Genomic DNA, 24,470 nt, shown 5'->3' on the forward strand with positions numbered 1-24,470 from the left:
TGTTTACTTGACAGCAATTATAGGAAGGGACATAGTAGTCAGAAAGTATTTCTTTCTCTTCAAGTCCAGCTTACTCCTCCTACCTTTTCTTTTCTCTTCTTTTTTTTGTGTCTTTTTACTTTCTTTTGAGTTGACAATGTTAGGTTTTCCACCTCCCATCTCCTCAGAGATATTATTAAGCCCCAAACCTAAAACATGAAGTCATACAAGAAGAAGCACTTTTCAGTCTTTAAAGTTAGTCTTCTCAGCCAGGCGAGGTGGCTCATCCCTATAATCCCAGCACTTTGGGAGGCTGAGGCGGGCGGATTGCCTGAGCTCAGGAGTTAGCAACCAGCCTGGGCAACACGGTGAAACCCGTCTCGACTGAAATACAAAAAATTAGCTGGGCCGGGCAGTGTGCGTCTGTAGTCCTAGCTACTTGGGTGACTGAAGCAGGATAATTGCTTGAACCAGGGAGGCGGAGGTTGCAGTTAGCTGAGATTGGAAACTGCACTCTAGCTTGGGCGTCAGAGGGAAGCTCTATGTCAAAACAAACAGAAAAACTCGGTCTTCTGTTTTTGTCTCACAAACTCAAACTGCTGTGTTTAAAACAGTAAGGAGCTGTCCAAAGAAAAATGTTAGAGTTCTGTGTATATTAGTAATTGTCATCAACTACAACATTCTTTAGTGAACTAGGACTAAGGTTTTCTGGAGACTATTTGTTTGATTGGCCATGAACTAAATAGTAAACACTGATGTGCCTGGCGCAGTGGCTCGTGTCTATAATCCCAGCACTCTGGGAGGCCAAAGTGGGTGTATCGCTTGAGCACAGGTATTAGAGACCAGCGTGACCAACATGGTAAAACCCCATCTTTATTAAAAATACAGAAATTAGCCAGGCTTGGTGGCACATGCCTATAGTCCCAGTTACTGGAGAGGCTGAGGCATGAGAATCACTTGAACCTGGGAAGCAGAGGTTGTAGTGAGCTGAGATTGCACCAGTGCACTTCAGCCTGGATGACAGTGCAAGACCCTGTCTCAAAAAAAAAAAAAGATAAATGAAATTAAATTTTTTAAAAATAAAGACATGTAATTTACCTTGGACATAAAATGGCTAAAAAAAAGACTTACGTAATTTAAAGTTTTTATCATCCCTCCCACTTTCAAAATAGAAAACCTTGGGGAAAAGGAAATAAGTAAATGTCTTTTTTTGGCTAATTTGTGTGTTTTTTTCTTGTGGATGTGTGTGTGGTGTCTACAGTGGAACATGATCTGGATCAGATTGACTACATAGACAGCTGTACCGCAGAGGAAGAAGAGGACGAGGTGAGACAGCCCAAGGGACCGGACTCAGACAGCCTTAGTTCACAGTTTATGGCATATATTGAACAGCGGCGAATCTCTCATGAGGTAGTACATAGATTTAAGCCTAAATATGTTGCTATCCCTTTGTAAAAATAATTCATAATAGTATAAAATTCTGTTATATCAGTGACTTGTTGACGTAAGCCTAATTGTTTTCATTATGTTCACTTCTAATTTCAGTACTGAATTTTTCAGATTTATGCAGAAAAATCAGACAGTAGTCTCAAGTAGACTTTAAGTTTATTTTTCAAACAAGAAGACCACAATTTTGCAGAAGGAATAAAAGAAGTCTAAGTACTGTCAGGCCTTTGAAGAAAATACAAAGGAAAATACAGTGATGCTTTTCATTGTTGTTTTATTGCTTTTTTATTTTTACTAACTGATAAATCATAGTTTGGTCAGTAATTAATTTAACAGTTAAACCAGAAAATTGACTTTTGTGGTAACATGCAACTTAACCATAGAATTTTTATAATATGCTGAATTATATTGGAGCTTTTGTGCTAAGTCACACAGAATATAAATTGTTTGCTATTAAAATTCTTGGGTATCTCTTAAGTGGAGCATTGAATTGCCTTAGAAAACAAATATGCATTCAGCCCACTACAGAATCTCTGCCAATTCTCCAAGGGTCTCAAATAGAATAGCATTCTTCAGTCTATCTTGTCAGCATAATGGCTTCACTTTAGTGGATGTGATGTTGATGTCTGGAGTTGGTTTCAGACTCTGAGCAGTGGTTATTTGAGAAACACTTGGGTCCTTTTAAGAGAATGATGCATTAGCCTTTTAGAAATAGAGAATAACCTCTTTGGTCTGAGAAAACTAAAAGGAAAAAAAAAAAAATAGAGAATAATCATTTCAAGTAGGACATGTTGTAGAGTGATACTATCATATTTTATTTAATGAGACAGAGTCTCACTCGGTCACCCAGGCTGGAGTGCAGTGGCGTAATCTCAGCTCACTGTAACCTCCACCTCCCAGGTTCAAGTGATTCTCCTGCCTCAGCCTCCCGAGTAGCTGGGATTACAGGCATGCGCCACCGTGCCTGGCTAATTTTTGTACTTTTAGTAGTGACAGGATTTCACCATGTTGGCCAGGCTGGTATTGGACTCCTAACCTCGGGTGATATGCCGGCCTTAGCCTCCCAAAGTGCTGGGATTATAGGTGTGAGCTGCTATGCCCATCGAATATTACCATTCTTTAAAAAAGAAAGAAAGAAAGGGCTTTGGTCTTTCTATCTGAACACTTTTGAATACAGTATTTTTTGTTGGCATTCAGAAGACGATTTTGTATTTAAAGTTGGATAAACTTATATAAATGAAAGAACTACAGCCCAGAGATAGCAATGTACCAAGTGATTGATGAAACTACTTGTTATTCAGGCTGCGAGCCTCCCTGCTGGAGCAAAGGGCAACTATTTTGCAATAAAATTAAAATTAACAATGACACATTATAATCCTTCAAGGAATCCATTTTCTTTTCTCTTGGTCTTTCTCTTTGACCATGTTACAGTTACTTAGGCTGTATAAATGGAGTATCTCTACTAACAGTGACAATGCCTATTGTACTATGAAAAATAATACTGTTTCTTTAATTCATTGCTTCTTTTGTAATAATATTTTTTAAATTCTGGCTGCCTGTTACGTATGGTAGTCTTTATGACTTCTTTGTCATAAAGCTTTCATAAAATTTAGCATCTTTGAAAATACGATGAAGCAATGTTATTTTAAATGGCTTAACAACCAGTGAAGAAATATCTTTTTTCTACCTGAATGCTATCTAAAAATGGATTATTAAAAACTAACCTATGTGAGATTTTAAACACTATTATTTAATTTTATTATAATACTAGTCACATACATAGACTATTTCTCCTGAATAGAGTATGAATTTTTTTTTTTAAATTAAGCCAGTATGAAATTTTTTGTCATGAAAATTTCATGTGCCTCTTAGAATAATTTTAGATAATTGCAGTATCATAAAACTAGGATGGGGCTGGATGCAGTGACTCATGCTTGTAATCCTAGCACTGTGGGAGGCTGAAGCAGGCAGATCACTTGAGGTCAGGAGTTAGAGACCAGACTGGCCAACATGGTGAAACCCCTTCTCTACTAAAAGTACAAAAAAACCCAACTTAGTTGGACGTCATGGCGCCTGCCTGTAATCCCAGCTATTCAGGAGACTGAGGCATGAGAATCGCTTGAACCTGCGCAGTGGATGTTGCAGTGAACCAAGATTGTGCCACTGCACTCCAGCCGGGGTGACAGAGCAAGATTCCGTATCAAAACAAAAAAAAAGAAAGAAAAAGCAACCTAGGATGGTAGGGTAAGTCACTGATATAACATCCTAGGAGAGACATTTGTTTTTTTTTTTTTAATGGCACAGCTTGGCATGGTGGCTCATTCCTGTAATCTCAGCTACTTGGGAGGCTGAGGTAGGAAGATTGTTTGAGCTCAGCCTGAGCAACATAGTGAGACTCTGTCTCTGAATAAACAAAAAGTTTAAAGTGGTATATTCACTAAAATTAGAAAAATTATTTTCACATTAGAGTTGCAGAATTGTAGTTTATTCTATGGGATCTCATGTCCAGACCTTAAGACAGTTGTTAACCCTTTGGAGTAACCCACAAAAAGTTTCCAGTTACATGGGATATGCCTGTTTCTTGGAGGTAGGTGATAGGTACTTTTATGTTTGATTTGTAGATATCCTTTTTGGAAAAGTTATTTTCTTATTTTTCCCTTGATGAGTAACCATTTTGATGATGATTTTTGGTGTTGAAACACGATTGTATTGCTTCTATAGATTTTTCCTTTGATAATCTTTAATCCTCTACCTTCGATTTATAATTTTATTTTTCAGTGTCTGGTCTATATTTTAAACCAGTTTAATTTTTCTCAGTAATACTTTTTGAAAATGACCTTTTACTTTTCAGTTCGTAAATACGTAAAATTGCCAATAATATTTTCCTTTTAAATATGGTATTTTATCATAAATAGAAATTACGTTTTGTTTTATCTTGGTATTTCACCAGCACACTCAAGAGTATTTGTATGAGTATGATAAGAGACCATTTGTTGTGATGGATAAATAAAGAAATGTAATATGCCCAGTGAACTTGCTATTACCAGAAATATTCAAGAGTAACTGAGCTAGTGCCAGGGTAGGGTAGGTGGGAATTTCTATGCTAAATGGGAGTCTGTACTGGTGACCTCTTAAGTTCCTGTCCAATTGTAACATCTTATTATTCAGTACACACTACTGTGCTTGGTCACCTTAATTTATATAATACAGTAAGAAGAAAATCTACTTTCTTATAAAATAAATGTTTGTGGATTATGAACATTTTTGTTTATCAAAGCTGCAGTGTAGCATATGATGCTTTAAAACTTAAAGTTTACATTTGAAGAGTCTTATTAAAATATTTTTAGTAGGAGGCTGAGGCAGGAGAATTGCCTGAACCCAGGAGGCGGAGGTTGCGGTGAGCCGAGATCGCGCCATTGCACTCCAGCCTGGGTAACGAGCGAAACTCCGTCTCAAAAAAAAAAAAAAAAACAAACAAAAAAAGTATTTTTAGTGTAATATACAGATTAAATGACACATATGAACTGTGTAATCACAGTTTTCTGGATTAACATATTAAATTTATTTATTTCTGTCCTTTGGCCTAGGGTTCACCAATAAAACCAGTAGCCATCAGGGAATTTCAAAAAACAGAAGATATGAGAAGATATTTACATCAAAACAGGTTTGAAAAACCAATTCTGCTTAATTTGTTTCTGTCTTGATGAGAGCAAAAAGTACTTTGGTTTTATGCAGATCTAAGTGTAATAACGATGTCTAGATACTGTGTGTTTTAGACAGCTTGTGTTTAGAACTGAGTGACAGCATGCTTTTGTACTCATGCCGTAGAAAAGGTGAAAATCGATTTGATTCTAAATTCAGACCATCTAAATCATTACCTACACGGTTAATTGATTTGAAGATACTTAATAGCAATGAGATTTTGTGGTGATGATGTATGGATTCATGAGTAAAGAGAGCTTAAAGAATTTCGGGACCAGGCATGGTGGCTAACACTTTGGGAGGCCAAGGTGGGAGGCTTGCTTGAGCCCAGGAGTTTGAGACCTGTCTGAGCATCATGGATCATGGCAAGACCTGTCATAATCTACCCCTCTACAAAAAAAAAAAAAATAGCCTAGGTTGGTGGTGCACGCCTCTGGTCTCGGCAACTCAAGAGGCTGAGGTGGGAGGATCGCTTGAGCTGGGAGGTCGAGGTTGCAGTGAACCCAGTTTGCTCCATTGCACTCTGACCTGGGCATCAGTGAGACCCTGTCTCAAAAAAAACCCGAATTTCAGTAGTCCTAATTTTTTTTAACTTATGTTTTTTACTAGATAACAGAGAGATAGTCAGAAACAGTGATGTGTATCACCAGTCCTGTCTCAATTAATACGATTTTTCCACTGTACTTGGTGCCTCTCAGAATATTTTGAAAATTAGGCCCAGCGCAGTGGCTCTGGCCAACATGGTGAAACCCCATCTCTAATAAAAATACAAACGTTAGCCGGGTATGGTGGCACACACCTGTAATTCCAGCTACTTGGGAGGCTGGCAGAAGAATCACTTGGACCCAGGAGGTGGAGGTTGCAGTGAGCTGAGATCACACCACTGTACTCCAGAGTGGGTGACAGAGGGAGACTCCGTCTCAAAAAAAAAAAGAATATTTTGAAAATTAGCTTGATCATTTAGAGCACGGTTTCTTGTTCTTGAATTCCAAAATGTTTCTTGCCATGAACTATTTCGCAGTTGTTGAGAATTTCAGCCTTTAGTTCTTTGCCTTCCGTGTTTATGAAGTCATAAAACATAGTCTTGATATGCCTATTCTTAAGTGACAGTAAATTTATGTAGTTTTTATACTTGACAAGGTGTTAAAGTTAAGTTGGGAGACTGAGATATAGATGGAATAAATATGTAGGGAGAAAAAAGAAAGAAATCTCATAACTTTGCATTTTACTCATCACTCGCTTCATGGAGATTCAGTTAAGTTTTATATGCTTTGAAATTTATTTCAGAATGTTTTTTCAATTGCCATGTGTACTTATATTGAGAGTATAGTCTTTTGAGATTCCAGTTTTATGCAGGAGTTTCCGGTTACATTCCCCACCTTGAGTGGGCCCGCATTTTATATCTCCTGTCCCTCTCATGTCCTGCATCCATTATAGGTGAAGCTCAAGGTCTCCAGGATTTAGTAGAAACCCTCAAGGTAAAAGCTAGCTTCTTCACTCAGTTACCTTATGTATTAATTTTCTGTTGCTTGTGTTACAAAGTTAGCAGTTTAGAACAACTATTTATTATATCACACTTCTGTAGGATAGAGCCTGGGCAGGCTCCCCTGGGTCTCTACTTAGAGGTCAAAGTCAGGGTATTGGCTGGCCTGGACTCTCATTCGAAGGCTGTGGAGGGGAATTCATTTTCATGCTCCTACATGTTGGCAGAATTCAGTTTGTTGCAGCTACCGGACTGAGGTCCCCATTATTTTCCTGGCTGCCAGCTGGTAGTGGTTCTTGGTGTTTCGAGTCCACCCACATTCCCTGTTCGTGGTCCCCTCCATCTTCAAATCAGGAATGACGGTCGAATCCTCCTTACGTTTGGAATCTTTCTTACTTCCCCTTTCTACCACATGTCATGAATTCTTTTGCTTTTCTCTTTTGCTTTTAAGGGCTCCTAATTATATTAGGTCAGCCTGGATAATCTCCCCATTTTAAGGTCACCTGATCGGTAACCTTACTTTCAACTGTAAAGTGTTTTTGTGTTTTTTTTTTCAAGGTAATACAACATATTGACTAGAGTAAGGCCAGGGACAAGAGTTTATGGAAGCCAAAAGTCTGCTACCACATCTTAGTCCAGAGTTCCTGTTTTTACTTCTTTTTTAAAGTCTGTGGGTTCTTTATAGCACCTTAGCAGTACATTTTAAAAGATTGTTTTATTCAGCATTTTGGTTATTTCCATTGGAATAGTCATTCAGGGCATTTAATCTGCCACAGTGCTAGAAACTAAAGCTGGGATTACATTTTTTGTTTTGTTTTGTTTTGTTTTGTGACGGGGTCTTGCTCTATTGCCTAGGCTGGAGTGCAGTGATGTGATCACAGCTCAACTGCAGCCTCAACCTCCCAGGCTCAACCAGTCCTCCCACCTCAGCCTGTGAAGTAGCTGCAACTTCAGGCATGTGCTATATGCTCAGCAAATTTTTTGTTATTTTTAGTAGAGATAAAATCTCACTATTTCCCCGGCTGGTCTCAGACTCCTGAACTAAAGTACTAACCCTCCCACTTTGGCTTCCCAAAGTGCTGGGATTACAGGTGTGAACCACTGCACCCAGCCATGATTACTGTTTAATTGGGGGTTCCATAGTACCAGACCTTAGTACAGTCCTTGGATAAGAGCTCCATACTTGATCCCAGTAACCAGTTATGCTCTGAGATCAATATATCCTTCATGTTTTTAATTAGCAAGTATTTGTTAAATACTATGTGCCAAGTTTTTTTCTAGATGTTGCAATATAGCTATGAACTGTAGTCAAAATTCCTGCCCTCCTGGAGCTTATATTCAAGTAGAATGTTGAATTAGAACCTAGCAAGACAAAATCACTTCAGAATGACTGACAGCTCTCAGACTAGGTGGACTTGTCTCCTAACCTGAATAACGTAAACAAAAAGAATCCATCACAACAGTCTGTCAGTTACAAGAACTCAAAAAAACTGATGAATGTAAGGAACCCTCTGCCAGTGAGCTGAAAAAGAAAGCTTACTTACCTCTTTTCTCCCAAATCTCTTCCCCTGCCCTCGTCCACCTTGCACATTTCTTCCCACCTACCACTCCCCTACCCCCATCCACACAGAGTCTACCCTATTAGAAGATAATAAACATAGGGAGATATAATAAACAAAAAGTGTGAATGTTTTGTAGAATTTGCCAAGATAGATTATGTAAATTTGAAATTAAAACTAGCAAAAATTACGTTTTTTAAAAATTATTATAATAATTTTTTATCGACTGGGTGTGGTGGCTCACGTTTGTAATCCCAGCATTTTGGGAGGCCGAGGTGGGCAAATCACCTAAGGTCAGGAGTTTCAGACCAGCCTGGCCAACATGGTGGCCAACCCCATCTCTACTAAAACTACAAAAATTAGCCAGGTGTAGTAGCTCACACCTGTAGTCCTAGCTACCCAGGAGGCTGAGGCAAGAGAATCACTTGAACCCGAGAGGTGGAAGTTGCAGCAAGTCAAGATTGCACCACTGCATTCCAGACTGGGTGACAGAGCAAGAATCTGTCTCAAAAAAAAAAATTTTTATGGGGCCTAGTTATAATCTGAATAGCATTTTAGTTCAGGAGAGATGATAATATCAGACTAGGTTCTGTAAAGCTTGTTAATTTCCATAAGAAGCAGTACAGAATTGACAGATAAAACCTGAAAGTTTTTTAATTTCATGTTATATAGATAAAGCCAGAAAAACTACTCACATTAATTATGTGATTTTATAAACAAAGAAAAACAGAGAAGGCAGTTCAGAGTCTGCCTTATACTGGCTGGGTGAAGTGACTTACGCCTGTAATCTCAGCATTTTGGGAGGCCAAGGTGGGTGGATCACCCAAGGTCAGGAGTTCAAGACCAGCCTGGCCAACATGGTGAAACCCCATCTCTACTAAAAATACGAAACATTAGTTGGGCGTGGTGGTGTGCACCTGTAATCCTAGCTACTTGGGAGGCTGAGGCAGGAGAATTGCTTGAACCTGGGAGGCTGAGGCAGGAGAATTGCTTAAACCTGGGAGGCAGAGGCTGCAGTAAGCTGAGATCATGCCACTGCCCTCCAGCCTGGGCAACAGAGCGAGACTCTGTCTCAAAAAAAAAAAAAAAGTCTGCCTTATAAAGGTCTGGTTTACTTAGCCCAAGTAGGTTCAAGATTTAAAGGAGATACATAGGTGTCACCTGTATTTTTGTTTTTCATGTCTCAATATTCCACGCTTTTTCAGGGGATGGTGCTGCTGTCATTCATTCAAGCAATATTAAGCACTATAGTGGTTCTGTCTCTCTTCGAAATCCCTCATATTTTAGACTTACTTTTTAGTGGATGTAGACAAATATATGTCACAACTGTGTTTCAGGTACTGCTGGGTGCTGTGAAGAAAAATAAAGCAGGATAAAAGAGATGGAAGGGTGAGGGAGGAGTGAAAGTAACATTACATGCAGTGGTAATCTTTTAATAGAAACCTGAAAAAGAGCAAACATGGTGGTCTAGGAGAGAAACATTCTGGGTGGAGGTTCTGAGGTACCTACACGCTTTTGATATATTCAGGAGACACCCAGGAGTCTGAGTAAAGCAGGACAAATCTGGGATGGGAGATGGGAGTTCAGCTGTGGTTATGTTCTGTTTCGGGTACCTACAGGACATCCAAGTGGAAGTATCGAGTGAGCAGTTAGATGTACAAGTTTGGAGTAAAGCGGCAAGAATTAGGGCTTGAACAACCAGAAAAAGAAACCAAGCAGGGTTGCTCATGGGGATAGGAGAAAGAAGGTCGTGTCCCAGAGGCTAAATGACAACAGCGTTTTTGTTTTTGTGTTTTTGAGACGTGTCTCATTCTGTCACCCAGGCAGGAGTGCAGTGGTGTCATCATAGCCCATAAGCAGTCTCGATCTCCTGGATTCAAGTGATCATCCCACCTTGGCATTCCAAAACGTTGGGATTAAAAACATGAGCCATTGTGCCTAGCCTTGAAAACAGTGTTTGAAGAAGTGTAGAGAGGAGTGAACAACGTCATTTACTGCTGATAGGTGGTGGTGGTGGTTGTGGTTGTTGTTGTTGTTGTTGTTTTGGTAGATGGAGTCTTGTTCTGTCGCTGAGCTTGGACGCAGTGGCAAGATCTTGGCTCACTGCAACCTCCGCCACCAGGTTCAAGCAATTCCCCTGCCTTAGCCTCCAAGTAGCTGGAACTACAGAAATGTGCCACCATGCCAGGCTAATTTTTTTTGTTTTTTTTTTAGTAGACAGGGTTTCACCATGTTGACTAGAATGGTCTCAATCTCCTGACCTTGTGATCTGCCTGTCACTACTAAAAATACAAAAACTAGCCAGGCATGGTGGTACATGTCTGTAATCCTAGCTGTTCAGGAGGCTGAGGTGGAAGAATCACTTGAACCCGGGAGGCAGAGGTTTCGGTGAGCCGAGATTGTACCACTGCACTACAGCCTGGGTGACAGGGCGAGACTCAGTTTCAAAAAAAAAAAAAAAAGATTGAAAAGCATTGTTAAAATATAGTGTTAAAGTTAGGGCACATAAACACACTTGAGATGGTTTATTTGGTCCTTTCTGTGTTTTGATTCAGTTTATCTACAGGTGGTCACTAAAAGCTATAGGAAATTTTAACAGTGAAATTAGTAATCTAAGGAGAAAGTTGCAGTTAATTCCTTTTTATTCTAAATGTGTAATCAGGGCAGGGCGCAGTGGCCCACACCTGTAATCCCAGTACTCTGGGAGGCTGAGGTGGGTGGATTACTGGAGCACAGGAGTTTGAGAGCAACCTGGGCAACATAGCAAAACCCCATCTTAAAAATAAGCCTGGGTTGGTTGATACATGCCTGTAGGCCAGTTACTTGAAAGACTGAGTTGGGATTACCGCCTGAGGCCAGGAGGTCGAGTCTGCAGTGATCCATGATCACGCCATTGCACTCCAGCTTGGGCAACAGAATGAGGCTGGGTGCAGTGGCTCACATGCCTGTAATCCAAGTACTTTGGGAGGCTGAGTTGGCAGGATGGCTTGACACCAGGAGTTTGAGACCAGCCTGGGCAGCATACTAAGACCCCATCTCTACAAAAAAGAAACTTTTTTTTTTGAGACAGTATCTCGCTCTGTTGCCAGGCGCCAGGCTGGAGTACAGTGGTGCGATCTCGGCTCACTGCAACCTCCGCCTCCTGGGTTCAAGCTATTTCCTGCCTCAGCCTCCCAAGTAGCTAGGACTACAGGCGCACACCACCATGCCCAGCTTACAGAACAATTTAAAAAAAAAATAGCTGGGTGTGATGGCTTGGGTCTGGGAGGTCAAGACTGCAGTGATGAGCCATGAGATTTTGTTTTTGTTCTCCTAATATCACATGGATTTCAGTGCATTTAGATCAGCCTGATAGATTAATCATCATAGTTTCAGAGGCCAGGTCCTAAACGTCAGAAAGTCACTACTCTTGTGAGTGTTAGTTTCAGACACAACGATGAGTTACAGAGACTTGAAAAATGAAATCTATTTCAGGAAAAAAATAGTGAACTATAAGAATTAACATTGATAATAGTGAGAAGGAAGTAGTATTTTTTTTAAGCATTAAAAAAGGACTTCTTATTTTTCTTAAAAATAAAAAAACCAGAATCGTCATTTCATGTTAAAATTGCTTCATCAATTGAAAATAAGAGCTTCACAAGTACAGTTACCAGGTTCTGTGGTATTCTAGATTTCTATTGATAAAATGACTTTATGTGTAAAAAGATCTCAATTTACATGTATCTTGTTTTAATTGTGGTGGTAAAGAAGATAATAGCTATCTGTGTTATAAAGAAATGATACTCTTTGAAAAGTAATGCCAGCTGTATTGTTGGTATTGACCGACATAGACAGTTGTTAGCTAGCTGTAGATTAATCAGTGATATCACATGAAACGTGAGTTGGAGACAGCAGCTGTTCCTATGGTTTAACTTAATGACCTGGGCTTAGGTTTACAAAATGCAGCTACTCCTTCAGTGCTAACTGGGCAGTTTGCTACTGATAAGTAGAAAGCTACGTTTAAAAGAAAAATTTCATTTGTTTTTTGTATGTCTGTTTGTCTTTTTATCAAAGAGTTTTTTCCTTTCTTTTTTCTTTTTTGGGTCAGGGTTCCAGTTGAGCCATCTTCTCTCTTGTCACTGTCACCAAGTCACAATCAGGTAATTTTTGTAGTTGTGTTTATTTGTTTTTGTTTTTTAAACTAAGATGATTTTTTTTCTAATGCTTAAATTGTCATTAATTGCCAGATATATTTAAACTTTACTACCTATCTCCTCAATCAATTAATATAACATATGTACATGGTACTTGCTAACAGTGTTTTTAGTCACTATACAGAAAATCTTCACCTTCATGATGGCTTTATAGTACTAGGTTGATGCAAAAGTAATTGTGGTTTCTGCCATCAGTTTCAATGCAGAAACTTCAATTACTTTTGCACCAACATAATATATATAAAAACAATGTGGCTGGGCGCAGTGGTTCACACCTGTAATCCCAGCACTTTGGGAGGCCGAGGTGGGTGGATCACGAGGTCAGGAGATCGAGACCATCCTGGCCAACATGGTGAAACCCCAACTCTACTAAAAATACAAAATATTAACCAGATGTGGTGGCATGCACCTGTAGTCCCAGCTGCTCAGGAGGCTGAAACAGGAGAATCACTTGAACCTGAGAAGCAGAGGCTGCAGTGAGCTGAGATCGCGCCACAGTGCTCCAGCCTGGGCAACAGAGCGAGACTCTGTCCCAAGAGAAAAAAAAAAGAGACATGCAAAGATGGGAAAAGATTAGCAATAAACACATTTAAAGAAATGCTAGGACTGGGCACGGTGGCTCATGCCTGTAATCCCAGCACTTTGGGAAGCCAAGGCAAGCAGATCACCTGAGGTTGTGAGTTTGAGACCAGCCTGACCAACATGGAGAAACCCCCATCTCTAATAAAAAGTACAAAATTAGCCCGGCATGGTGGCACATGCCTGTAATCCCAGCTACTCGGGAGGCTGAGGCAGGAGAGTTGCTTGAACCCGGGAGGCAGAGGTTGTGGTGAGCCAAGATCGCGCCGTTGCACTCCCACCTGGGCAACAAGAGCGAAACTCCATCTCAAATAAAAAAGAAAAGAAATGCTAGGTGATTTCAAAGTAAAAGTTGCATGGGTCAACGGTAGTTTAAATGTATAGGAAATATTGATAAGGTGATTCTTATTTTTACTTTAATATTCACAATAATGCTTTGGTTCCAGCTGTCACATACAGACTTGGAGCTTCATCGGAGAAGAGAACAGTTAGTGGAGCGCACTCGGAGAGAGGCGCAGCTTGCTGCCCTGCAGTATGAGGAGGAGAAGATAAGGACCAAGCAGATCCAGAGAGATGCTGTCCTGGACTTTGTAAAAGTGAGTCCTTTTAATGATACTGTTAAAGTTATTTAGAGGTTAAGTGCTTATTTGTTTGGTGAAACCTGTTGGTTTTTATTGTCAATTAAAATGTCAACTTTTTTTCTTTCTAAAAGGAATCTTGACTAAATAAAGTGACATCTCTTACTTGTGTCTATCTGTATGAGGACAATAGAAGTGATTATCTTTTTTTTTTTTTCCCCAAAGATGAGGTTTCACCATGATGGCCAGGCTGGTCTTGAACTCCTGACCTCAGGTGATCCCCCACCTCAGACTCCCAAAGTGCTGGGATTACAGGCATGAGCCACCGCGCCCGGCGAAGTGATTATCTTTTTAAGAGGTTGCAGTGAGCTGAGATCGTACCTGCACTCCAGCCTGGTCAACAGAGCGAGACTCCATCTCAAAAAAAAAAAACTTAAATACTTTATACACAGTGATATACAGTATGAACACATTGTAAAGTAGGGACTGTATACCAGTGCTATAATGTTATTATTAGACATAACAAATTGGAGAAAATAGCCAGTTAGTGTGGGACATTTTGAGTTTGTCTTTGAATATGTCAAATATGGGGTGGAGTGGGGTTTCCAAGTAGAGCGTTTCCGTAGACAGTTGAAAATACAAATCTGAGATTTGCTTATAGATAAAGTTACTAGCATTAGAGCGATAACTGAAGCCATTAGAGGGAAAGAATATTCATTGAGAGAATATAGTAAGAGTTATGTTTATGTAGCTGTATATATAGTTTTTAAAATTTCTTTTTTTTTTTTTTTTTTTTTGAGACGGAGTTTCACTCTTTTTACCCAGGCTGGAGTGCAATGGCGCGATCTCGGCTCACTGCAACCTCCGCCTCCTGGGTTCAGGCAATTCTCCTGCCTCAGCCTCCTGAGTAGCTGGGATTACAGGCACGCGCCACCATGCCCAGCTAATTTTTTTTTGTATTAGTAGAGACGGGGTTTCACAATGTTGACCAAGATGGTCTCGATCTCTTGACCTCGTGATCCACCCGCCTCGGCCTCCCAAAGTGCTGGGATTACAGGCTTGAGCCACCGCGCCCGGCCTAAAATTTCTAACCTAACATGTTCTAACTAGTAATCTAGAAAAATTCTGTATAGAAGAGATAAAGAAATTAATGTGAGTGATTATCTTATTAAATACGATTTGTTATTTTCGTGTACCCAACTCTAACCAACTTCCCTTTTTGGGGGGTTTTGGGGTTAAATAGCAGAAAGCATCACAAAGTCCACAGAAACAGCAGCCCCTCTTAGATGATGAGGTAAGCTGATGGAATCACCTTTTCTTTGGAATTATTTTTTCAGTCGAAATGAAGTGTTTACGGTGATTATCATGTTGTCAGTGATCAGAACGTTGCCGTTTTTCCTTTTCCCTCCTCACAAAATTCTACTTACGAGGGAGAAGATACAAGCCAAGGAGTTTATTAGAATCTACAGACTGAGGCTTTTTTCAGCTGTACACATCCATCTAGAGATTATGTTTCCCTCCGTGACCCCACCAGAGGCATCACCCCCTCTCCTCCATATTTCAGGGATGGTGGGTAGAGTCCTGGCACAGATAAATGGAGTGTATATTAAACAAGAAAAAGACTCTTAGATACTATTTCAGCTTCAAAGTTATCAATTATAACATTCATTTTATAATATCAAATAGTACATTTTCATTACAGATTAACATAAAATTAATCACTTAACCTTTTAAAGATCTGCGTATCTATTTTGATCTGTTAAAATGAAGCTTACTAAATGTTTTTATAGTAGTTGGCTTTCTCATTAACCATTTTCTCTTTACCTTCTAGTTTTTCCAGTTTATGATCATTACCTCCTTGAAAAATGCATAAAGGCATTATTTCATGTGAATTTTGATTTTTCTTTTTATAAAATAAGATATTTGAAAACCTAACACATGGGGCTTTACAAGCAACAGTTTTCAGTGCAGTGTTTTTAAAGCACAAGTGTTTCTCATATGGGAAGTGTATTGTTTGAAATGTTTTCACTTGTCCATTATAAAGGGTTTTTAATAATTGCATCAGACATACTTTTTTATATATATAAGAACACGATGTATTTTTATAATACCTGAAAGATTGACTCAAGCATCTTCACTTGTCTTTTCTTCACCTGGTAGTAATTCTAACAAATTTTTGGGAATCAAAGTTTGATAAATTTAATGTATTTTTTCTTTTTTACTCTGGTATTTCCTTCTTGATGATTGTTTTTCAAATAATTCATTCTCAAGAAAACTAAAGCTCCACAGGAAAATAAAATATATAGTTCTGAAAATTGTAACTGTACTTTTCATTTTGTTTGAGAAGAAAATGAAGAGATACTTAGACTAGGAATCATGACTCTCGGGCTTCTTGTTTGTCACTGGCTTACTAAATGACTGCAAATTCTTTATGTTATTGTTACATCTCTCTCCAGCTTTCTGTTCCTTCCTTGCTTTGGAAGGTTTTAGGCAATAAGATCCTATTTGAAGTTGTTTAAACTTTGGGAGAACATCAGTACTCAGAACCAACTTATTGGCTATTATAATGCATGAATTCCAGATGATTGTGAATGTGGTCCTCTATGTCAGCATCTTCAAAAGTATGTCTTAATATGTCTCTTTCTTTGTGTATTTGTGAATATGTCACACGTGTGTGTAGTTTGTTTTTGACATTGCTTCATTTTTCTCCGCCTCTCCAGTGCCCCTTCCCATCCAGAAGGTCTCAGCACACTGATGATAGTGCCTTGTTAGTGGTAAGAGTTTTGCACAAAATGGAGTTTTACATTTCTGTGTTTGGAGATTAAAGAATAGCTATTGTACTATTCAGAAACTATCTAAATACCATAAAACATGATGAGCATCATTACTAAATGCTTTATAAATAACTAAACCATTTTTCTACGTTACCATTAGTGGTTTACCCAGTGTTTCAGATTCTGCAGCTCATATCTTTGTCAGTGCCTCCAAAAGTAAAACATTTGCATTGCAAACCATATTGGCCTTGTATGTGTGCTGGGAACAGTGACATATCATAATACTCATTTTTAAAATATTTATAATTCCAGGAGCACTTACTTTATTAATCATTAATTGGGCTCATGGGCCACCTGCATGTTAAGTGGAGTCCATTACCCCATGACACTGATTGCGCAACTGTATATTTGGCATCCTATTTTATTATGCATTTTAAGCTACTGAATATCCTTAACTTTTGTTTTAAATACTTATATCTGAATATTATTCCTTCATGTTCATTTTGTAAACTCAGGAAAACATTAACTACTGATCATTTTTAACACTGGTTTACTTTTATTTCCTGTTTTATCAGCTAAAAATGAGTTTAAGGTGGAAGATTTATTTAAAGTCTTACTTTTATTAGCCTTGCGAAAGAATTCCAACCATTTATAGAATTTCTTTCCCCATCATGTTTTATGCTATTTTTTTCATAGTAGTGCGATTCAGAATTGTAGTGTCTACAGCAGTTCTGTCTCGTGTGCTAGTAAGTGCTGCCACTGTGCGTACTATTGCATGAACTGCATGCTTCAGCGTGAGATTCCTATTATATAAACTCCCGTGTACTCTGCAATCTTCATTTCCTTTGAGATGGATAAAGCGCCTTTTAACTGGGCAGTCTTATAGATGAATGCAATCATCCGACTCTAGAGTTTTAATGGAAGTGAATTGGCATAAGAAGCTAATAGTAATTTAAATTAATGTAGAAAAATATTGAGAGCCTCTGATGATCCAGACAATTAGCAAAATTATCTCATTTACTCTTCATAGCAACTTTAAGAGTTAAGGTTAAACTTACCACCTTTTTACAAGTGATTGCTGAGGCACAGAATATCATGTCCAGAACGTGACTTGTCCAAGGTCACGTAGCTAGTAAGTGCAAGGCTGGGAATCCATATCTATCTGGCTGATGTGAGAACCTGCATTAAACACCATGCTGTACTGCTTCCCGTGCTGTAATTGAAAACAGTTTAGGAAACTGAAGATTTAATAACACATGTAGTAAGTGATATAAGTCTGAGTGCCAAGACTTTTTTTGTCAAGGAAACAGTGGAATTTAGAAAACCAGCAACAGCAAAATCCCCTTAGTGTGAAATTTGAAGTTCCCTTCAGCCATTTGTCAGAACACATTCACTTATGTTTTAGTTATCAGTATTCATATCTGATCCTCCAAATTAGATGGTATTTAAAAGCAAGGAATTTCTTCTAAGTCCAATGACCTTTTTTTGAGACGGAGTCTCGCTGTTTCGTCCAGGCTGGAGTGCAGTGGCACAATCTCGGCTCACTGCAACCTCCACCTCCTGCGTTCAAGCGATTCTCCTGCCTCAACCTTCCAAGCAGTTGGGATTACAGGCACATGCCACCATGCCCAGCTAATTTTTGTATTTTTAGTAGAGACAGGGTTTCGCCATGTTGGTCAGGCTGGTCTTGAACTCCTGACCTCAGGTGATCCCCCCACCTCAGCCTCCCAAAGTGCTGGGATTACAGGCGTGAGCCACCGCACCTGGCCCCCACATCTCACATTTCTTGGTATGACAAATAAGTGTGTAACTACTGCAAAAAGAGTCATATTTTAAATAAAACCTCATATTATCAAAACTATGCTTCAGAAGGCTTCATATTGCTCTTAGAGTAATCAAAACATGGCCTAGAAGCTCCTTCATGCTCTGTCTACTGTCTCTGTCTCCATGCTTCAGAAGGCTTTATGTTGCTCTTAGAGTGAAGTAAAAACATGGCCTAGAAGCTCCTTCTTGCTCCGTCTACTGTCTCCCTCTCCAGTGTCATCTCTGGGCTTACGCTATACCAGCACTTTTCTCAACTCTTCAAATATAATAAGCCCTTTCCCACCTCAGACCTTTGCAAATGCTATTCCTTTTACATAGAATGCCTTTCCTTCACTGCATATACCCCTTGATTAATTCCTATTCATCTATCAGGTATTTGTTTAAATGTCACATCTTTAACATGGCTTCTCTGCAGCCCACTACCCTTAAATCAGCCCACAGTTTATTGACAGTTAAATAAATTGACAGGAGTTCCAGTACATTTGATGAAAAGGAGGCCCAGGAAGTATAGTTTATTACTGTTGTCACAGTAATTTTTTTTATCATAGTATGTTTTTTATTTTTATTTTATTTTATTTTTAATTTAATTTAATTTAATTTAATTTTTTATTTATTTATTTATTTTTGGTCAGGGTCTCCATCTGTTGTCCAGGCTAGAGTGCAGTGGCACGAACATGGCTCTTTGAAGCCTCAACCTCCTGGGCTCAAGTGATCCTTTTGCATCAGCCTCCCGAGTAGCTGGGACTACAGGTGCATGCACCACAGGTGGCTAATTTTTAAAAAAATCTTTTGTAGAGACAGGGTCTCACTGTGTTGCCCAGGCTGGTCTCTTACTACTGGGCTTAAGCAGTCCTCCTGTCCCAGCCTCCCAAAGTGCTGGCATGAGCCACCGTGCCCAACTTGTTTATTCTTTTATAATCTCTTTTCTATTAGACTACTAGACTATAAGCTTCATGAGCACACGGATATTCTATTTTGTATTAATATGCCTTAATATACTCCATCCCTACCACAGTTCCTGGAATATATTAGGTGCTCAGTAAATATTTCCTGAATGGACACATAAGTTCTGTGCATCTACTGATTATTAAATAGTTTCATGATGAAAAGTTCTGATGATATGGTAAGGTAAATGTTTAATTTGATTTAAAGACCGTGAAACAGGATTTGAAATAAACATTTCTAACAGCTAATATCCGTTACACGGACGTTCTCTTCGGGCCATCCCTCAAGCTCCTCCTGCTTTTGTCTATATCAGGTCTCATTCTAAAAGAATATGAAGTTCATTTTAACTCCTCTTCCTCCACTTCTGTTTTTCCTTTTTATATTTGAGATTGGCAGTAGTTCCAGTACCTTTGATTAAAAAGAAGGCCTGGGAAATCTAAACTGCTGAAGCATACACAGTGTATTACCATTGTCACAGTTTTGTTTTTTTGGTATATTTTTATTATTTACTGCCTTAAGATAGATTTTGTGATACACATAATACATTGTGTGTTACATGCTTCTTTTGTCAAAGAAAAATATGTTGATACTCATTAAAACTACAGTTTTGTTTATTTTGTTGACCATATATACATACCTTTTCCTAAATACCCATTCGTTTTCTTGTTCATTGATCTCATGGTTTAGAAATTTGTGGTCCTTGTTTAAATTTTTTTTAATTTAACTTATAAAGACTTCACTATTTTTAAGCTCTTGGCCTTTTCTTGTTTTAATAGGTAAAACTTTATCCAGTGCCCTTTTTGAAAGTACTGTCTTCTCTGATTTCCATTCTCCATGTGGCAAATGAGAAGAATTATCATGTTTTGAACATCTCTTACCTGTAATCAAAATTCTATGTAATAAATACTTTAAATTTTTTTCTTTTTAATTGACAATAATTATATGTATACAATAGACTCTAACATTTAGTATCTGTAATTATATCTCTAATGTATCTAACCAGTTGTATGTTGGTTGGTAAAAAATAAAGGATTTGAAGAAAAGAGAAATTCCACCTTACCCTCTTGTAGATCATTAGGAGTTTCATGGAGGCAGAAATGAAATACTGGTTCATCCTTCAGGTTGATGCAGAATCCTCATGTCCTGTCTTCTCATATTGAATTATAATATATCTAATTTTGATTAATGCTGAAAAAGTATTGTTTTTATTCACGCCAGTTCTGTGTAGTTAAAACCCCCATCATAGGAGCAGGACTCATTAGTTTCAAGGTTACTATGCTAAAAATGTTGATGTTCTGTTTTATTTCTGCATCAAATCATAGTTAATAAATCATGCCTCTCATTTCTTGATTAATGTGGCATGAGGTATTGAGACTACTCTGAATTATACAAGTGGAAAAACGGTGTCGATGGGTTTCTGTCCCCTAAATATTCTTTCTTCCCTGTCAGTAGCTTAGTAAACCACTTGAAAGATTGTCAGTGACCTTTCCTTTTCTAATTTCACTAGTCAGGTCCACCTGCCTGACATTTTGCTAACATAAATGCTGCCTTCTGTTTCTTTTCTCTCATTTGAAATTTAGTCGCTGTCGGGGTTGAATCAAGTGGGCTGTGCTGCTACCCTGCCTCATTCTTCTGCCTTCACACTTCTTAAGGTATCTCTTGTTATTGTAATTCACCAGGAAATTTGGGGAGGGGGCATGTATAAGGTCTTGAATTTTTCAATGAATTGATCTAACAATCTGAAATACAGGATTGCATAAATACACCTGTTTATGAAACTATTTGAGTTCAACATTGATTTCCCTTGAAATTTTTTGAAAGTTTTATGATGCTAGAGATTGTCATAGAGCTCACATTAATTCTTTGTATTCAGATTGTTTGGTGTGTTATTCTGATGTTTTTAATCAAAGGTTTTTTTCTTGTCATGAATTATTTCATTTATATATTATATATTATATATTATAATTTATATATTATATATTATTTCAATTATATTTTGGTTAGTATAAAATATCAAATTAACTCTGTTGTCTAATGTGCATACAAAATAATTTGAGTCCAAAAAAACTGTCACTGCCAAAACCCTCTGCAGTAGGGGTCAGCCAACTATGGCCCCTAGGCCACTTGGTTTTATAAATAAAGCTTTATCTTTATATCCAGTTCCTTTTGTTTATATATTACCTATGGTTGCTTGCACAGTAAACACCTGAGTTGGAATAATTGTGACTAAGACCATATACCTATAAGCCTAAAATATGTACGGTCTGGCCCAGTAAGAAAAAAATTTATATCAACAATAATGTCATAAGAGATGATACACATCACCTTCTGGAAAAATTTAAACTCTAAAAATTAAGAACCTGTAGTGTTTTATTTTTTGAAGGCCTCTAGGAATGGTAATTCCATGTTTGTTATCACTGGATATGTACAAAATGATTAACAGTTCTCACTCTCAAGAAGACCTTTGTCTGACTTATAACTGTCCTGCTGTGGTTTACACTTCTTTAATTTCCAGAGTGGAGATTTTCTAGTTATTTAGCATTTTTTAATGTAAGAATCCTTTTTTTTAAAAAAAACAAGATTTCCTTTTTTCAATGTAAGAATTTAAAAACAATTATGATGCCATCCTTAGTTTCTTCCTAAATAAACTCAGATCCTTTTACACACCTTTCCTAGCCTGTTAATCTTTAATGAATTTTCATAAGTTCTCTGCCCTCCATTCTGGCTTCATGGTCCACAACTAGAAATATATCCCTCATTAGAGCTTGCCCATTTACGGTGGTTTTAGAAATTTTGGTCTTCTTTTTGCTAAGTATCCACTGTAATACTCAAATGTTTTAGTTATACTTCTTTTATGTTTTGAGACAGAGTCTTGCTGTGTCTCCCAGGCTGGAGTACAGTATCAGCTCACTGCAACCTCTGCCTCCCAGGCTCAAGCGATCGTCCCACCCTAGTCTCCTGAGTAGTTGAGACTACAGATGTGTACTACCACACCTGGCTAATTTTTTAAGTTTTTGTAGAGACAGGATCCCACTACATTGCCCAGGCTGGTCTCAAATTCCTGTGTTCAAACGATCATCCCGCCGCAGCCTCCCAAAGTGCTGGGTGTCAGCCACTGTGCCCAACCTAGTTATACTTCTAAATGACAGTTATTTTCCACGTGTTGTATATCCTGTATTTTTCCTGAATATTTAATTTTGCTGTTTGAACATTTTTACTTCTCTAATATACCAGAATACTTTCAAATTGTTGCATTGAGCTAGGTACACTGGCTCACACCTGTAATCCCAGTGTTGGGAGCCTGAGGAGGGACTACAGTTGATGCCAGGAATTCAAGGCTGCAGTCAGCTGTGATCACACACCACTGCACCGCAGCAAGACTGTGACTAAAAACTTAAAAACCGAATTCTTGTATCATGCCCTTGTATTTTTTTATTTTTATTTTTATGGATACGTAGTAGGTGTGTATATTTATGAGATACTTTGATACAGGTATAATCAGGTAAATGGGCTATTCATCACCTTAAGCATTTATCCTTAGTGTTACAAACAATCCAATTATACTCCTTTAGTTATGTTAAAATTTACAATTAAATTATTATTTACTGTAATGACCCTTTTGTACTAACAAATACTGGATCTTACTCTTTTTATTTTTTGTACCCATTAAGCCCACTTCCTGCTGCCTCTCGCACTACCCTTCCCAGCCTCTGGTAACCCTCAGTTTAGTCTGCATCATGTTTTTTTGTTTGTTTGTTTGTTTGTTTGTTTTTTGAGACGGAGTTTCGCTCTTGTTACCCAGGCTGGAGGGCAATGGCGCGATCTCAGCTCACCGCAACCTCCGCCTCCTGGGTTCAGGCAATTCTCCTGCCTCAGCCTCCTGCGTAGCTGGGACTACAGGCACACGCCACCCTGCCCAGCTAATTTTTGTATTTTTAGTAGAGACGGGGTTTCACCATGTTGACCAGGATGGTCTCAATCTCTTGACCTCGTGATCCACCCGCCTCGGCCTCCCAAAGTGCTGGGGTTACAGGTGTGAGCCACCGTGCCCGGCCTCCATCATGTTTTTTTAATGCTGACCCCAACTTTTTTCTTTTTTGAGTCAGAGTCTCACTCTTTCGCCCAGGCTAGAGTACAATGGCACGATTTTGGCTCACTGCAACCTCCGCCTCCTGGGTTCAAGTGATTCTCCTGCTTCAGCCTCCCGAGTAGCTGGGATGATAGGCGTGAGCCACTGCGCCCGGCCACAGTTCTTTTTTTTCATTGCCTAATTCTCTAGTGAGAGATTTTTTCTTTTTATTTTTTTTGCTCTCCAGTTTTCCAAGAGTTCCCAGATATGGTTAATAGCCCCAGAGTGATTTAAGCTAATTATTTTAGTGTCCTAGAATGTAAGTCACTTAGATTTATAGCTTCAGTAACAATACATTTTAAAAACCATCATATTTATAAGTCTCCTCTATTCTGGCTTTGTTTTTCATCATACCCAGTTGTGTATTATCTGTTGTTTCTTTTGTTTGTTTGTTTTTTGTTTTTTTGAGATGGAGTCTTGCTCTGTTGCCCAGGCTGGAGTGCAGTGGTGCAATCTCAGCTCGCTGCAGCTTCCACCCGCTGGGTTCAAGCATTTCTCCTGCCTCAGCCTCCCGAGTAGCTGGGACTACAGGCATGCCCCACCACACCCGGCTAACTTTTGTATTTTTAGTAGAGATGGGGTTTTACCATGTTGGCCAGGCTGGTTTCAAACACCTGACCTCAGGCCATCCGCTTACCTCGGCTTCCCAAAGTGCTGGGATTATAGGTGTGAGCCACGGCACCCGGCCTATTGCTCTTTCAAACCAAAGAGAGAGAACGTTTGCTCCCCATCAGTGTTGTTTGTTTAAGCTCTTCTTTCTCATCTAATAAAGCTGCCTATTAACTTCTCCTTTTATTCTTTAATACTCTTAAATTTCTAGTCTATGTCCTATTAATAAGTGTTTTTTAAATTTTTGAACTTATTTCTTCCTCCATGTCTAGAGCAATCTAATAATTCAGTCTGGTCTTGAACTCCTGACCTCGTGATCCACCTGCCTTGGCCTCCCAAAGTGCTGGGATTACAGGTGTCAGCCACCTTGCCTGGCCAGCTTGGCTTTTAAAAATATAGAATTAATTCATTTCATCAAACCTTCATTTTTTTTTTTCTTTCTATCTTTTTTTTTAAAGAGAGGGTCAGGCCAGGCACAGTGGCTCACATCTACAATCCAGCGGTTTGGGAGGCTCAGGCAGGTGGATCACTTGAACTCAGGAGGTTGAGACCAACCTGGCTAACATGGCAAGACCCTGTCTCTACAAAAAATATAAAAAATTAACTGGGCATGGTGGTGTGCACCTATAGTTCCAGCTCCTTGGGAGGCTGAGGTAGGAGGATCACCTGA

General features: G+C 38.8%; 1 protein-coding gene across 15 annotated transcripts in view; it reads left to right on the plus strand.

Annotated features, from left to right (window-relative positions):
• LRCH3 (leucine rich repeats and calponin homology domain containing 3) overlaps positions 1–24,470 on the plus strand; it is a 106,111-nt gene that overhangs the window by 57,583 nt on the left and 24,058 nt on the right. For 7 of the 15 annotated variants that reach the window (XM_012476615.3, XM_012476620.3, XM_012476610.3 and 4 more), the window contains exons 9-15: positions 1,241–1,389; positions 5,013–5,089; positions 12,257–12,308; positions 13,388–13,537; positions 14,763–14,813; positions 16,240–16,293; positions 20,643–20,714. In XM_012476615.3, coding sequence (XP_012332038.1) covers positions 1,241–1,389; positions 5,013–5,089; positions 12,257–12,308; positions 13,388–13,537; positions 14,763–14,813; positions 16,240–16,293; positions 20,643–20,714 — 605 coding nt within the window. The remainder of the gene's footprint in view (positions 1–1,240; positions 1,390–5,012; positions 5,090–12,256; positions 12,309–13,387; positions 13,538–14,762; positions 14,814–16,239; positions 16,294–20,642; positions 20,715–24,470) is intronic. The other 8 variants (XM_021669513.2, XM_012476616.3, XM_012476618.3 and 5 more) reach the window with 6 other exon arrangements.

This window comes from Aotus nancymaae, unplaced genomic scaffold (assembly GCF_030222135.1).
Source record: "Aotus nancymaae isolate 86718 unplaced genomic scaffold, 86718_ANA_hifiasm-v0.15.2.pri h1tg000019l, whole genome shotgun sequence".
NCBI classification, from domain to species: domain Eukaryota; kingdom Metazoa; phylum Chordata; class Mammalia; order Primates; family Aotidae; genus Aotus; species Aotus nancymaae.